The following is a 17,915-nucleotide window of genomic DNA, read 5'->3' as shown; positions in this document are numbered from 1 at the left end:
GTGTGCATGTTAAGTATAACTAGATATAATTTAAACACACATTCATTTTTAGTGACAATTTCTTATTATTATCTGCAATACTGCATAGATGGATGAAGCTCACATAAAACATACATGTGAAATGGAGCTACACTGCTTGACTGTGATACATGTATTTTATAAAGAGACAAATGAGTCCCCCTTGCTGAGTCTATTTTAGTTTAGCTGACATTCTTGCTTTGCCTTTTATTTGTGAAAGTTGTCAATCATTTTAGGCTGGTACTTGTGAGTGCCCGAGGCAGAGGATCCAGGTCAGGTTCTCTATTTCCTGTGTGTCAAGACATGAGAAATAAAAGGGCAGAATAGATAAAATGACACTAATATTAGATGCAAGAGCCTTTCATATCCCTATTATGACTAAAAAGACTGTATTTAATAGCGAATTATGCTCAAAATGTTGAATGAGTTTAACTCCCTATGTTTTTTTATTATGTTAATGAAAGTAAAATTAAAAGGAACTTGTTAGATTTGAATCTATAACTGTCAGAAAGCTGGGATCTGATGTATGCTGTAAACATTATGCTACCTAAGGCCCCGTACACACGATCGGAAATTCTGCCAGCAAAAATCCGATGTGAGCTTTTGAACGGAAATTCCGACCGTGTGTATGCTCCATCAGACTTTTGCTGTCGGAATTTCTGCCAGCAAAAGATTGAAAGCTGGTTCTCCAATTTTCTGATGGAAAAAATTCCTATCGGAAAATCCAGTCATCTGTAGCAATTCCGATGCAAAAAATTCAGACGCATGCTCAGAAACAATTTGACGCATTCTCGGAAGCATTGAACTTCATTTTCTTGGCTCGTCGTTTTTTTTTTGTATCTAAACATTTGTGTTCAGCTGCAGGACGTCCCTCCCGGGACCCGCCCTTAATTGCTTTATTATTGCTTTCACCTAGCGCAGATTCCCCTATCCCATTTCCCTTCCTTATACCAATCTTGGCGCGTTGTAGTGTTGTACGTCATTGCGTTCTTGACGGGCGAAAGTTCCGAGAAATTTTGGGTGACCGTGTGTATGCAAGACAAGCTTGAGCGGAATTCCATCGGAAAGACCATCTAAGGTTTTTCCGACGGAAAATCCGGTCGCGTGTACGCGGCATTAGGCATTTTTGAATGATTACATCCCTTTTTTACAAGCTCTGCCCATTATATCATGTGATTTTTTTTCGAAGGCAATTCAGTTGTATGTTTATGCCTCATGTCTAGTAAATATTATGTAACAAAAAAAGTGTATATGGAGTATACCCAATCACTTAACTTAATAACATATTACTTTTTCGAGAGTAATTGAATGACTAGTTGGTTCCACAGCTTCCTGAAAAAGCTTACTATTTTATTTGAGAAACACAATGAAGAAACTGATAGCCTTTTCCTTTTCCAATTATTGTATGCTTTTCACATATTGTATACATAAATGTGATCAAATATTTAGACATTTATGGAGTTCATTACCATCCACTCTTTGTCATACTCAGTACAATTGCATTTTGCAGCTCATTCATAAAATGCAAGCTGCACTATGGGGCCTGTGGTATCCTATGGAATTCTCTCAGCTTAACACAGCAAAAGGTACTTTAAGAATGGAGGAAAGCTGGCTATGTGATTTTCACAGGTCATGTGATTAGGCTGCCCTCCAGGCATTTTTATTAAAACTTCCAAATTCTTTAATAGCGCGCTACCTGCTTCAGAGTTCTAAAGCCACCACGCACATTTAAGAATTGTGCCTTTGAGCTCTAATAACATGCAAAGCTCTTTTTTTTAAAGGAGCAGTATTATTGTGGTAGGGCATTACCATTGCTTTTTAAACAGAACCCTGTGTAATGATATGACATATCAAATATATGTATATAAAGCGCTGTATAGGAGTTAAATTGGTTTTAGGTGTATCAATGCAATATTTTGCTAACAATTTAATGTAATAGGTTGTTATGAACATGGTTTTGTCATTTTAAGAAATTAGATAAATTAGATACATTAATTGTATCTATATGTTCCAACGTATTTGTTGTTTTGGTTCTCATGTGATTATTTAAAAAAAAAAAACTGCTAGAATACTGTGTAGACCAAAAAAAAGATAGTACATAGAGATGGTTTCATGGTTCTTCAACAAAAAACATTATCTGAATCCTCTCAACACCCCTATATCTCACTACTCTTAGGCCGCGTACACACGGTCGATCCATCCGATGAGAATGGTCCGACGGACCATTTTCATTGGTTCATCACTGAAGCAGAAACTTTGTTCACATCATTCATCCAGTCAAGCTACTGAGAAATCATGCATCCTGAATAGCCAAAAATCAATCCAACTGCCTCTAGTTAACTTGGTTAGTCAAGTGCCTTTTATATTCCAGACATTCAAATTCCAGAGGAGAGTGTAAGGTCCTGTACACACGATCAGTCCAAACCGATGAAAACGGACTGAAGTTCAGTTTCATCGGTTCACCGATGAAGCAGACTGATGGTCTGATGTGCGTACACACCATCAGATCAAAAAACGATCGGGTCATAACGCGGTGACATAAAACACACGACGTGCTGAAAAAAACGAAGTTCAATGCTTCCAAGCATGCGTCGACTTGATTCTGAGCATGCGCGGGTTTTGAACCAATGCTTTTGTGTACTGACCATTGGTTTTGACCGATGGTCAGCTGTCCATCGGTTCGATTTTAAAGCAAGTTCTCTAATTTTTGTCCGAAGGACAACAGACCGATGGGCTGTACACATGGTCGGTTTGGACCGATGAAACTGGACTTCAGGACGTTTTCATCGGTTTGGACCGACCGTGTGTACGCGGCCCTACAGTTCTTTTGTTGATTTAAACCACAAATATCCAGAGGTGGTCATAAGAGGAAATCAAAATAAGAAAAAACTATTGCAAGATTTAGTGCTGCTCTAGGTACTGTCCCATGAGTGATTTATTGTAAATACAGACCTAAATCATTACTGGGCAGTGTAGAAAAAGAGATTATATTTGTTTTTAAACATTTTATTTGATGTAACGTTAGTATTAAAGGGGTTGTAAAGGTTTGTTTTTTATTTTCTAAATAGGTTCCTTTAAGCTAGTGCATTGTTGGTTCACTTACCTTTTCCTTCGATTTCCCTTCTAAATGTTTTTTTTATTTGTTTTCTTTATCTAAATTTCTCACTTCCTGCTCCTCCTCAGTAAGCTGTTCTGGCTAACTAACCCCCAGCCAGAACAGCTTAGATGATTGGGGCAAGCTAACTGAGGAGAAACAGGAAGTGAGGAATTCAGACACAGAAAAAAACATTTAAAAGGGAAATCGAAGGAAAAGGTAAGTGAACCAACAATGCACTAGCTTAAAGAAATCTATTTAGAAAATAAAAAACAAACCTTTACAATCCCTTTAAGGCACAAATAAGTTAATAACAGTTATTTTAACTGTGTTTGTTAATTTATATATTTTCTCACCAAATATCACTATTTAATACCATTCATTAGCCATGCTGCATATATAATAAATATTTTTATTTTTTTTACTTTGTTTTCACATTTCTAAGTACATACAGTAGGTGAGTTGGACCGCATATCTTTCACAAAAAGTAGCTGTTGAACAATCCAGAGGTCTGAAAGACTGCTTCAATTAATAGTACTGCTCAGAAAGAGCCTCTGTAGCAGGCTTGGTTTCAGGTGTTATGGTCCACTTGAGTTCATGCTCAGGTGGACTTTAAATGACCAGGAAGAGCACAGCAGAGCTCTGGCCTGAGACTCAGAAAGGAATCTGAGAGAGAGGAGCAATGTTTGTTTGGATTGAAATAGAAGGTTTGATTTACCGGTACCTCATGTTTTGTGGGTGACAGGGACCAGCTTTGTACTGTATAGAGAGCAGTCTACTGTTTAGTTTAGCGCCAGATGGCAAGGACTTACTTTACTGTTTTTGTTTATTTTTTATGACTTTGAAAACCACTTCTAAATAAAGCTGGCAACCCGCCAGATTTTAAAGAAACTGGGCTAGATTCACATAGATTAGCGGATCTTTAGATCCGCGTAATCTATGTGATTTACAATCCGCCGGCGCACTTTTGCGAGGCTAGTGCAGTATTCACAAAGCACTTACCTCCAAACTTGCGCCGGCGGATCGTAACTCCCCCCGGCGGAATTCAAATTCCGCAGCTAGGGGGAGTGTACAATTTAAGTCAGGCGCGTTCCCGCACCGATTTAACTGCGCTCGCGCCGCCGGCGATATTTCCCAGTGCGCATGCTCCAAATGACGTCGCTAGGACGTCATTGTTTTCGGCGGCAACGTAAATTCCGGCCATCCGTATTCCCGACCGACTTAGGCAAACGACGTAAAAATTTGAAAATGGGCGCGGGAACGACGGCTATACTTAACATTAGCTACCCCTCATATAGCAGGGGTAACTATCCGCCGGAAAAAGCCGAACGCAAACGACGTAAAAAAAAGCGACAGGCGGGCGTTCGTTTCTGAATCGGCGTATCTCCTCATTTGCATATTCGTCGCGAGTAAAACACGAAACGCCACCTAGCAGACAGCGGGAGATTGCAGCCTAAGATCCAACGGTGTAAGTCACTTACACCAGTCGGATCTAAGGAAGATCTATGCGTAACTGATTCTTCTGAATCAGTCGCATAGATCCGACCGTCGGATCTCAGAGATACGACGGCGTATCAGGAGATACACCATCGTATCTCTTTGTGAATCTGGCCCACTGTCTGCACGCTGACTTTCATTTCGAGAAAAGGTGATCCCCACAAGCTAATCTCCCACACGTGGTGGACTCAGCAGGCAGTTTCTGAAGATGGAGGAAATGTTAAAGGCCCTGCTACAGGCCAATGCAGCTCAGCGGAAAACCAACCGCCAAGTCACAGAGGCCGCTGCAGCACAACGGGAGGCCGCTGCAGCAAAACAGGCAGCCCAGCAGAAGATGAACCGGCAGTTTTCAACTGCACTGAGATTTGATGAATCTCAGTGCAGCTACTCATTTTCTAGTTATATTGCCACTTTCAAGGCATGCCAAGACTAGAAGTGCATTTTTTTAGAAGTAGTTATTTTTTTAATTTTTGGCGTAATCATTTTGTTTTAAACATTGATGGTTAATGATTTTTTAGAATAAATATAACAACATAAACTTATTAAAAACAAGGTATTTTATGAGTAGGCAGGATACAGAGAAAGCAATGCTGAGGCTACCAATATCTTTCAAGGTCACCCAAGATGACACTTATTCCTGTAGGCAATATAGAATATATATTATTATATAATAACCTGAAATAATTAACTGGAGATGTAATGCCTCTCCAGTACTATCCTCTCAACTTCTTTCACTGACAGTCTTGTCCCAATATACCATCAATGTTGTTACCGATTGCTGAACTTATGCAACTGTGTAACTGTTAGAGCTAATCAGTCATATAACAATATCCCAGGAGAGAACAACTGCCATCTCTTCAGGTTTATTACTTTTAGACTGCTTTTTTACTGCTGGTTTCTGCAATCAAAAGGGGTGGTGTTGTATTATTTTAGGACACTTTGCCTGCCTCGCCTCAGGCCAAATATTTCAGAAGTCCCCAGATGAAAATGTAATTAACATCTGACTTAGTGAATGGCAGGAAAAATTAATGAGGTTACACTGTTAACATGAGTGTTAATGTGATTCCTGTGTTCTGTTATATGATGTGCTTTGGGAGGTGCTAATAACTGCCTTTTAATTCAAACTCATCAGATTTAAAGATCACTAACATCAGGTTGTGGTTATTGGAATTAGAGAAAGGTATTCAAAGGCTAAAATAATGTAGGCTTGGTTTACTAAAAATTGTCAAAGTGTTCTGTATTAAAATTAAAGAAAAAAAATCACCCCTTTAAAGAGAACCAAGCAACAGATATAATTTATCTTTAAATTACATTTTACATGAACCTTCCTCGAAATTAATTGTTATACATTCCAACTCTGCTTGTTTTTATCTTTTGCAAACCAGCATAAAGTCCAGTATCATTGCACTGCAAATAAAAGTATATCTCAGCATTATTGAGGTGTCAGAATGGGAAATTTCAAAGCTGGGGTGACATCAACAGTTCCTCCAATGGCATTAAGATCCTTGAGAGCAGGATTGCTGGACTCCCAGTTGCATAACTTTAATGCCGCGTACAGACGATCAGTCCATCCGATGAGAACGGACCGATGGACCAAGCATGCGTCGACTTGATTCTGATCATGCGGGATCCCATGAGTAAGTAATCCGTGACGAAACATGTCGGGGCGTGGCTACACAGCTGTTATTTGATATTGTGAAACTGTGAAACCGACGTGACAGGAGGGTGAGAAGCGGATCGCTTGGAAACCAGTGGACAATAGCGAGAGTGTGGGTGTCTTTTTCCAAGACCTGGGACCTTTGCAGTGCAGTGCGGTGGAGGTGTTGAGAAACATTGTTTGCAGTGTGTGCAGGCCCGCCGAGGCCACAGTTCACCAGCTGAAAGATAAGGTATTACACTATTGTGCAATTCTCTTTGATTTTCATATGGAGCCAATCCAATCACTGTGGTGCAATACGGAGGTTTTATGATTTTAATTGGAAAATTCTACACTTGATTTGGAAAATCTTTTATGCTTTTTTGCCGAAACACGAGAGTGCTAGGCAAATCGTTCTGGTGAGTGACCATTTTGATGGGTGGAGGATTCACGGAGCACTTCTGGTGTGGTGGAAGATCTTTGAAGATTACAAGATTATTTAACACTCATGAACTTTACATTTTTTATTTTTTCACCTTTATTTATTCACGGGTTAATTTGCATAGTTTTTTCTGGACATTAATTCATTTTTTGTCACTATATTTGTGTTTGTTCATCACGCACATTAGCGCTGTTTTTAGTATATATATACATGGTGTAAAAGTTATCACATAAGTATTTATACACATTGGGCCAGATCCACAAACAGCGGCGCAAATTAAGTTACTCAAAACTTATGTCATTTAACTTACGGCGCCCTAAGTTGGTGTAGTAATTGCCGTATCCACAGCGCATTTGCGCACAAAATTGCGCTTGCGTAACTTAAATTCCGAGGCGTAAGGCAGGGTTATTGCAAGTGGGAAGGAAGTGGGCGTGCTTCATTGTAATGAGCCGTGACCCCATGCAAATGAAGGTCCGGCCGTACTGCGCATGCGCGCACGAATCTGCTTCTCACTGGGCATGTGCAGAACTTTGCTCGGCGCAATCAGTGAGATAGGTAAAAGGCCAAGCGTACTTAGTTTGAGTATCGCCCTGTGTATAAATAGCCCCAGTCAAACACACTTCCCTTGCAAAAGTATTTCCCTGTGTTACCCTTCCTAGAGCAAGTTGCTTCTGCTCTGAATGTTTGTCGGTGTTTGTTGGTGAGTTGTGTGTGATAGAGAAGTTTTGGAGGAGTACTAGATAGTAGTTGGTGTTTGTTTCTGCTAAGTGTATTTTCTGTTTGTTTTTTCTGAGTGTATTTTTTTTTTTATTGTATATTGTGTTTGTTTTTTTCTGATTGTATTTTGTGTTTGTTTTTTGCGTGTTTGTTTTTGAATTTGTAGTAGCTGTCTGCTTGTGTGTTTTGCTTTTTGTGTGTTTCTTCTGTGAGTGTTTTTGTTTGTTTGTTGTGTGTGTATTTTTGTTTGTTTGTCCTGTGAGTTTCTTGTTGCTGAGTGGTGTCTGTGATGGCACCCAAGCGCAGGAAGCTCAATTTTAATCAGGTTGAGAAGCAAATCCTTGCTAGGTCCATCGTCCGATATGGGAGCTATTTACATGGGCCTGAGAGCCGGAACACCTCCCCGGCCCAAAGGAAGGCGATTCTAAAAAAGATCACAGATCAGATCAATGCGGCGGGGGGGGGGGGATTAGACGAGGACCCCCGCTGGCATACAAAAAAAGATAAATGATCTGAAGAGCGTGGTCCGGAACAAGGTGGCTAAGATCACTGCCCATACCACAGGCACTGGAGGAGGGGGACCCTGCCCCATCCGTCTGAGTGAGGAGGAATGGGCAGTGGCCCGGTGTTTCCAGCCAGAGCAGGTGGTGGGCCTGTGTGGATATCAATCAGATGTTCTTGTGGGGCCAGGTAAGTTTTTGGTTTTTCTATCTGGTGATTAGCATGTGTGGGTGGGGGAAGGGAAGATGTGCCAAGTGTGTGGATCCTCAAACCTGTGATTGTTTTGTGTCCTCCACAGATGGCCAGGAGGTTGCTGGCCCATCAGGCCAGGCTGCTGCACCACCCCAAGGACAAGAGGCTGCTGAGGATTCCCAAGAAGGGCAGGAGTCCCCAGGGGAGGGGAGTGGCCAAACCTCCCCTCATGAGGAGGGTGTGGGGGGAGGATGAGGGGGAGGAGGATGAGGGGGTGGAGGAAGAATATCTGCAGATTGGCCGGGAAGTCCTTTTGGCCTCTGATATGATGACCTTTGAGGATACCCTTGAGGCTACACTTGAGGCTACCCCTGAAGCTACCCCAGAGGCTGGCAGCAGTCAGGCCACCATCAGGGGTAGCCCCTCCCACTCCTTCCCCAACAGGCCGCAACCCACAAGGGTCACTCTCCCCCCTCCTCCCAGGCCACAAGCCTCAGGGGCAGGCAGGATGGGGACCCAGGAGACCAGGGGGGTGTTGGAGCGTCTGCCGGCCAGTCTTCAGAAGGACAATGCCCGGCAGACCCGCAGTCTGGGTCAGATAAAAGTCACTCTGACCCAGATGGAGCACAGCCTGGGTGTAATGAAGGAGTCACTCGGTGATGTGGCCACCAACTCATTGGCGGTCATCACATGTTTGTGTGACCTGCAGACCGCCACAACAGGCGTGGCCCAGGAGGTGACTGCCCTGACCCAGGCTGTGCAGGACAATACCCGGGCTGTCCAGGGCAATACGGCTGCCCTCACTGTCTGTCTCACAAGGATAGCAGTGGCCTTGGAGGGCAGGCCAGCAGGAGGACAGGCACCAGGGGAGGCTCCTCCTTCCCCTGCTCACCCACCCCCCCATGAAGATACTCCCTCCCCTGCTCACCCACCCCCCATGAAGATACTCCCTCCCCTGCTCACACCCCCCCATGAAGATTCTCCAGTCAGCCGTGGCCGTGCCCGTGGGCAGCCCAGACGGAGCAAATGCCGCCGACATTAATTTGCAGGGGTACTTTTTTTTTTTTTATGATTTTGTTTATTATACTGCACTTATGATTTGGTTTATGTGTGTGAATGATGTGTGAATGTGGGGGGTGGCATTCCTGATTAAATAAGGGTGTCACCCTCAGTTTTGGTGGAGAAGGGATCCCCAGGACCAGGGAGAAGTGATTCCAGGTTCCTGAATGGTGTATGAATGCACAGTAACAGAATTGGAGCCGTGGCGTGGCGTTACTGCTCCCAAGTACCAATGGGGGGGGGTACTTGGATCTAATCCAATTAGATGTGCATGTGATATGTCTGTGCTAGGGACCACAGTGGGTGTGCATTTATGCATTCTCATTGTGACATAATTAATGTGTGTGTTTACTGTGCAAAGATGCATTCTGCGAGGCGTCTCCTGACTGCTGTTCCCTCAGAAGAGGGGGTAACCTCGGTCACTGAAGTCACTAGTCTAGCTATGCGCATGGATGCCCCTGGCATGTTGGCATACAGATTGTAGTCCAGCAAGTGTGTGTGCTCAGCTCTTCCTTAATGGTGTTGCTTTAGCTGACCATTACACGGCATGTGTAAAATTAGGGCACCTTTTATAATGTGTAAATTTACACATTGAAACTAACAGAAGCGCACAGGGCGTAATCTATGGCGCACACACTTAATTTTGTGGATCGCCCTATCTCCCTCATTTGCATCTTTGCCTATCAAAACAGCGGCGTTTCTAGCGTAATTTGCGCACAGAAAAGCGCCGGTGTAATTATTTTAGGTAGGACGGAAAAACAGGATTTTAAGGCGTATCTCGTTTTGAGGATCAGGCGCAAATATACGCGCCGTGTAAATTTCAATTACGCTGCGTATCTCGAGTTAAGTCGGCGCATTTGCTTTGTGGATCTGCCCCATTATTTCCAGACCATTCTCATCAGTTTAACCGATCGTGTGTACGCGGCATTAGTGTGACTCAATATTCTACAGTCATTGAAACAGCAAGCTGAAATGGCATAGAGCTTAGGAACTTCTCAGCAGATTTTGGAAGTGAAAAAAATATGTTTTCATACAGGTTGCAATAGTAGCTAATTGCAATCTATATCCAATGTGAGTGCTACCAAGGCAACCTATTCTGATCAAAATCTGCTTTAAGTAGTATGGGGCACACGTGTGGGGTGTGGGGCAGACTTGTGACTGGGAAAAAAAAATGGGAATCAATCTCACCTTCGTTGAGAACCCTTCACTGGCTGCCAGTAAAAGACAGAATTGCATTTAAAGCACTCTGCCTGACACATAAGTGCATCCATGGGAAGGCTCCGCAATATCTTTGCGACAAGATAGAACCTCACAATTCGAATCGCGTTCTGCGATCCACCGACCAAAATCTGGTCAGGGTACCAAAAACCAAATACAAGTCCAAAGGAGAAAGAAGGTTTGCTTTTCAGGGTCCTAGACTATGGAACGCTTTACCAACCAGCATTCGGTTGGAGGAAAACCACCTGACTTTCAGAAGACGAATCAAAACTCTGCTCTTTTGATGACATGAGACACGAACAACTAGCGCCCAGAAGCGATTCAGTTCGCATGCGCCGCGCTTTATAAGTTTTTCATTCATTCATTCATTCATTGGGTTTACTGCATGTGTCTCGGAGGAGGAGATTCTTTGTCTTATGCCGCGTACACACGGTCGTTTTTTGTGATGAAAAAAAAACGACATTTTTAAAAACGTCATTTAAAATGACCGTGTGTGGGGAAAACGCAGTTTTATGTCTTCTGAAAAACGACAAAAAAAATTTGAGCATGCTTCAATTTTTTATGTCGTTTTTAAACCTGCGCATGCTCAGAAGCAAGTTATGACGCAAGCTTGAATGGAACAGAGTGCCGCCTTACGTGCTGAACGTAACCGCGTTTTGCTAGAGCATTTAAAAAAAAAAGATGGTGTGTGGGCAACGTCGTTTTTTAAAATGAAGTTTGAAAAACGTCATTTTTTTTCATGGGAAAAAATTATGTTTTTTTTTATCACAAAAAACGACCGTGTGTACGCGGCATAACACCTGCATTACTCAGTAGACAGGAGAGCAAACCATTTCAAACTTTAGGCCACATGAAGTATGCAGGCAACATGGAAAGACATAATTTTGAAGAAGTAGGCTTTTTTTTCACTGTATAAATGTATTATTATAGCTTATTAGCTGTTGTTCTGCCCAGTGGTGGAACTTCTAGGGTCGCAAAGGTTTCACTTGCAACCACCATTGTGGGGGGCCTAGGCAGTTTTGCGAACCGTCCATTACTGTAGGGACAGTTTGAAAAAACAGCCTGATTTCTCCTGTCCCTAGGACAGTAGAATCAGTCTGTAAATTTGGGGACCGGTGGCTGCTGCTGAGCCGATTGTCTGGGACATTCTCACAGTGAGCACACCCCCATCCCCTTATGGGCGGTAGAATAGAGAGGAATACAGCTACTCCTCCTCCTCCTCTTGCTCTGGTTCCCCCTGTACCTGTCAACCCCATCCACTCTCCTAACTCCAACGTGCAGCTGTGTTTGACAAAACGGAGATGTGTGGATGGGAAAGATACATTTTGCTACTTTCTGAGCCACCAGATATCAGCCTCTGCCCTTTGGGCGAGTAAACACTGAGCAGTGCAGTACACTGCGATCTTTGAACTGTCCCTATCTCTCTTCTCTCCTCCATCTGTCTCTCTTCCCTCTTTGTTCTTCCAAGAGCTTCACAAACTTGCTCAGTTCCAGTTAGCACTCAGGCAGCCTATACATTGATGGTTGAACAAAAATAATCATGATCCAATTCCCCTGTGTACATAATCAATGTGGATGGGGGAATTCTCCCACTGAGGCAGTAGCGGAACTACCAGGGTCACACTTGTGACCAGGTCCTGGTGTTTCCACCCTCCTCTTGCTGTCCTGTCCATGCTATTGACAGCGGTGGTCTGGCGTCTCTGACTCCATGACAGCGGCGGGTGGAAGCACATTTGGACCCAGTGGCATTTAATTATGGGGCTGATGGGTGCATGCATTCTATGGTGTGCTGATGACATGTCGCATGCTCCCCGCCACCATAGGGGGCCCCCAATATGGCAGGAAGGGGGCCCACTGAAGAACATGTGAAAGGATCCTGCTGCGGGACCATAATAAAGTGCCAAATAATGGGGGAAAAGGGCCCAGGGGTCAGTGGGAAGTGTCCCAGCGCCATAGGGAAAAGCCCCAGGACTGATGGAAAGGGCCCAGGGATAGATGGAAGGAGGCATCAAGGGAGCCCCTCATGGCTTTCTCTGGGGCCCTGAAGGTACTAGTTATGCCTCTGATTCTGCCTAAGCACATGCTTTAAGTGTAAAGGTATTTATTAGCCCTCTTTCAAGACTGAGATCATGGTTCAGAGACACAATTGTATACATTCTGATTGAGAGTGAGATGTTTAAAACTTGGGACATTTTTTTATACCCTAACCCTGCTTTAAACTTCTCCACAATTTTATCCCTGACATGTCTGGTGTGTTCCTTGGCCTTCATAGTGCAGTTTGTTCACTAAGGTTATCTAACAAATCTCTGGGGGCTTCACAGAACATCTGTATTTATACTGATATTAAATTACATTCTATTACTATTATTTACCATTAGTTGACATCTGAAGGCAATAGGTTCCACTAGATTTTAGTTAGGGGTATCAGAGTAAAGGGGGCTGTATACAAATGCATGCCATACTTTTTAAATAATTATTTGTAAAAAATTGTGAAAACCCTTCATCATTTTCATTTCACTTGACAAATATGTGCCACTTTGTGTTGGTCTATCACAAAAAATACCAATAAAATACATTTACATTTTTGGTTGTAACATGAAAAAAATTAGAAAATTTCAAGGGGTAGGAATACTTTTCAAGGCACTGCATAGAGTCTCAACCAGAAATTTCTACAACATCCTTTACTAGTCATTCATTTGTTACAAATGTTTTCTAATCCTCATAAAGTCAAATTTTATATGTACTAATATACAAAAGACTTGAATTTTATTTGTGATATTTGGAGTTAAGGTGGTGGGTTGCCAGGGCTTTTTTCTCAAACAATAGGTGCTGGAACTCAACCATGACCCCCTAAAAGTCCTCCCCCCATACACACCCTCCAAATCACATCATATAGTTGGTGTGATCAGATTTCACAAACAGTAGGGGGTCTTAAACAGACATTAAATACCAGGATTGCATTACACATGGAGTGCAGAGTTCGGGGGGGGGGCGGTTACACACAGTGTGCAGAGCTGTCACTCGTAAACACAGAAACCAGACTTCTGTGTTTACACGTGATTGTGATGAGCAGGCACCAAAAGGTCTGAGCCAGAGGTGGTGGAACTGAGTTCCACCAAGTTCCACCTGAAAAAAATCCCTGTGGGTTACAATATTTTTAGACAGCAGCAGACATTTTACAGTGTCCATTAACATAAAACTAGTCTGTTATAAATTAAGATATAGGTGAAATATATGTTATGAAAGAAGTAAGTACCTGGGACTTAAATCCGGCGGTCCTAGGCTCGTAACTGTTGGAAGGTTAAGTCTTAAATTCTTATCCCGTCTTCTGCTGTTAAGGTATGATTCATTTTCTATCCTTGTTCTTGCAGAGTTAAGGTTTGATGATTTAATTGGTGACTTGTATGGGACATTTCCAGAGAATGGTTTCAGATTAATCCCTAGAGAGCTGTTTGAAGACTTTTTGTACTTTGTGTTCCTTGTACGTATAGTAGATGGAGAAGAGGGTTCGTCCTCCCCTGTGTCGTCATCATCATCTTCCACGATGAATGATAGCCTTTTATTTACACTGCCATTTCCCCTGGGTTCTGTCTAAATAAACAAAATATTCAAAGATTTTCGTTGGTTTAATTGACTATTGTTGTGTTTTATGACATCATGTTTCTCAATGTTTTGATGCTAGTATTGAAAAAGCAAAGGCAACACAGTAATAAAATTAATTTCTTATGTTGAATGCTCATGTTACAGTTGTTGCACAATAGAATCATCAATCGTTCTTTCCTTGCAAAACTTCTACTCCCGTCCTGCTACTACATGCTGTGTATTTTCTTTATTATACACAATAAAAATACAAAAAAAATATTTCCCTGCAAACTACAGAAGAAATATTATTTATGCACATTACAATTGCAAATACAAACACCACATGTTACAGTTAGGTAAAACAAAAAACAGTATGTCTTATTTGATCAGTCTTCAATTTAAACCAGAATCTAAAAATAAAATCTGTTAGGAAATCCCATCATATATATTATAATCATGGGATGATTAGATTAAAACAAAAAAACAAGATACCTTACAACCGGATTGTAATGTTTTAGGACAGCTTAAAATCATAAATATACAAACCAATGATACAGTTCAGTTTTAGTTTTTATAATATTATTGTGAGTAAAGAAAACGTGTTTGCAATAAATTTTTCAGTTTAATGTAAATACACAGATGCTACAATTTGAATATATTTTGCTGTACTTTATATGGAAGCCCTCTTGTTTAAAAGGAACATAGCATTACTTTTTGTTAATATTGTTAATATTTTATTTAGGAACATTAGACTTCAGAGTGGAAATTTACATTTACTATGATTTGAATTAATTGTATTACTCTATATTTACGATATATTTACAAAAAAGTATTGGCCTGTTTATCGACGATGCCTCTGCCTGCCGATTTAAACCATGTTTCTGACTTCCATGTGCACCTACCTTGGCCTGTTAATTGACCATGTTTTTGCCTGCCACTTGGACTGATCTTTTGGCCATCTACTGTACTTTAGTACACAGGGGTCTCACATATGTGAGGGGCTTCAGGATAGCGTTCTGAGTAGAGAAAAACAGTTTTTAGTTTTCTGTGCTCCCAGAACAGGGTCTGGTTGCCCCGAAGGCTTCAAAGCAATTTTGGTGGGAGATGCCTCTACCCCTGTGCCCCTGCCCTAAGCTTGATGGTCCTTCCTGTGGCCTGGACCAATACTTTGGCTGTGCTGACCATATTGCTGCTTGTAATGACCCATGACATTATGGACCATGTTTCTTCCTGCTGCTTGGACCAATACTTTGGCTGTGTTGACCATATATCTGCCTGCTGCTTTCTACTGTCTTTGGACAGTATTTCTTCTGGGACACCTCTGCATGCTACCTGGACCTGTGCTTTGGCTGTGCTCTGGCTGTGTTGACAGTATCTCTGCCTGTTCGAGCTATGTACAGTATTCCTGCCTGCTGCCTAGACAATTGCTTTTGCTGTCGCTGACCTCATCCCTGCCTGCTGCCTGGAACAATGCTCTCCTCTGTGGACCACTGCACTTCTAAAACCACAGGTAATGTTTTGTTATTTGGTATGTACCTGCTATGAAATATGAAGGGCCTTCAAAAATGTGATCGATAGTCAGAAAATAATATGTGTAATTAATGCTGCTAGAATGCCTGGAGGTGCTATTTGGATGTTGGGCCTCTGTATGTGGCCAGGCTGTGTAAAAGTCTCAAACATATGGTATCGCCATACTCAGGTGGAGTAGCAGAATGTATTTGTGGGGTGTATTTTGGGGTGTACATGCTATGTGTTAGAAATATCTTATAAAGGGACAACTTTGTGGACATTTTCCAAAAACTTCTGAAAAAAAAAGAAATGGACAACTTTGTGTAAAGAAAATGAATTTTTCATATTTTTTTTACATTTTTCAAAATTTTCTGGAAAAAATGACCCATTCAAAAGACTTATTATGCCTCATAGATTATATGTTGCGGTGTGTGCTTCCCAAATTGGGGTAATTTTGTGGACAATTCCATTGTTCTGGTGCTCCAGGGCCTTCAAAAGTGTAATAGTGTAATAGGTGGTTGAGAAAGGATATGTGCAATTTATGCTTGTAGAACGCCTGAAGGTGCTACTTCAATGTTGGGCCTCTGTATGTGGCCAGGCTATGTAAAAGTCTCACACATGTGGTATCGCCATCACCATAGGAGTAGCAGAATGTATTTTGGGGTGTAGTTGCAGTTATGCATATGCGGTGTGAGAGAAATAACCTGTTATAATGACCAGTTTGTGTAAAAAAATCTATTCTATTAAAATGAAGCGTGACCCCATGTAAATGAAGGGCCGAACGAACGGCACATGCGCGCGCATGCTCAGAATCAGGTTGCATATACTCCCTAAGATATGACGGATCAATGCCTACGACATGAACATAACCTACGCCCAGCCCCATTCACGTACGACTTACATAAACGACGTAAAATACGACGGCTGTTCCCTGGTCCATACCCTGACATGACTTACACCTGCTTTAGGTGGAATAACTTTACGCCGGACATACGCCTTACGTAAATGGCGTAGATTACAGCGATGGGCGCAAGTACGCTTGTGAATCGGCGTATCTCGGTCATTTGCATATTCGACGCGTAAATCAATGGAATCGCTCCATGCGGCCAGCGTAAATATGCACCCAAGATACGACGGCGTAGGAGACTTACGACGGTCGTATGAAGCCAAAATTCAGCGTATCTTGTTTGCTGAATAAGGCGCATAGATACGACGGCACATCCATGGACTTACGCGGCATATCAGAAGATACGTCGGCACTAATACACTAATACACTAATTTGGGTTATTTTTTACCAAAGATATGTAGCAGTATACATTTTGCCCCAAATTTATGAAGAAAATTACTTATTTGCTAAATTTTACAATATAAACTAAAAAAGAGTGTGTTTTTTTCCAAATTGTTGCTGTTTTTTCGCTCATATCGCAAAAAATAAAAAACCCAGTGGTGATTAAATACCAAAAAGAAAGCTCTATTTGTGAGAAAAAAATGATAAAAAATTAGTTTGGCTACAGTGTAGCATGACTAAGTAATTGTCATTCAAAGTGTGAGAGCGCTGAAAGCTGAAAATTGGTCTGGGCAGGAAGGTGCATACAGTAAGTGCCTGGTATTGAAGTGGTTAAAGAAGTTTGTGTTAAGGTTATACTGTAAAGTAATTGTGTGCAAGAGCATCAATAATTTTGTCTTTATATAAAATATCATTATAGTTATAAGTATTATTGCTACTACAACTATAACTTTTTTTTCCCCCAAAGCACTGGTCCCTAAATCAATGAAGCTTACTGTCACTGTTGACACAGGCCATTGCTACAGAGATATTTAGCCAAGGGGCCCACTAAAATTTGTTATTGGGTCCTATAATTTCTAGATACCCCTCTATAGAGGGTTTGTGAAAAAAAATGGAATGGCAACAGTAATGAGGTGTGCAGAACAGCTTAGTTAGATTAATGCAATGCAATGGTGTACTGCAGATTTCATGATATAACAATGGTTTTATGCAATGCATGCAAGAAGATACTGATGATAAAAAAGCAATGTCAGATAAAACATGACAGTCTAATAAGATACCATATAAAAAGTAAACAAAAGAAAAAAATACAGCATCACTATAAATGAAGGAGATAGAGAAGTATTAAAGCGTTGGTAACTCAATACTGAGATTTTTCCTATTTACTCGCCTTTGTCCGGTTAAATGTATTGAAACGTGTTTTACATTTGTTCAACAAGTGCAAAACAATGACTGTTCATCCTTCCACAAATACAGCAAGCTTAAAACTATTGTTTTTTTCTGGCTCCAGTAATTGTTTGTTTTTATTGTTCCCACTTCACTCTTTAGTCTACAGAAGAGGAGAGGGTGAGGTATTCTGTACCCGCAACATACTCCCTCCCCCAAAGTGACACCTCTATAGTGCAATAGAGTGAGTGTTGTCACCTTAGGACAGTGTCTTTT

At 41.6% G+C, this 17,915-nt stretch overlaps 1 protein-coding gene across 1 annotated transcript in view; it reads right to left on the bottom strand.

The window, feature by feature from the left end:
- Nucleotides 1–17,915, bottom strand: part of KCNH8 (potassium voltage-gated channel subfamily H member 8) — a 580,442-nt gene that overhangs the window by 54,121 nt on the left and 508,406 nt on the right. The window contains 1 exon segment of the mRNA XM_040352973.1: nt 13,631–13,965. Within this exon segment, the coding sequence (XP_040208907.1) occupies nt 13,631–13,965 (335 nt within the window).

Source organism: Rana temporaria, chromosome 5, assembly GCF_905171775.1.
Source record: "Rana temporaria chromosome 5, aRanTem1.1, whole genome shotgun sequence".
NCBI classification, from domain to species: domain Eukaryota; kingdom Metazoa; phylum Chordata; class Amphibia; order Anura; family Ranidae; genus Rana; species Rana temporaria.
This window is presented reverse-complemented; position numbering and strand designations above follow the sequence as displayed.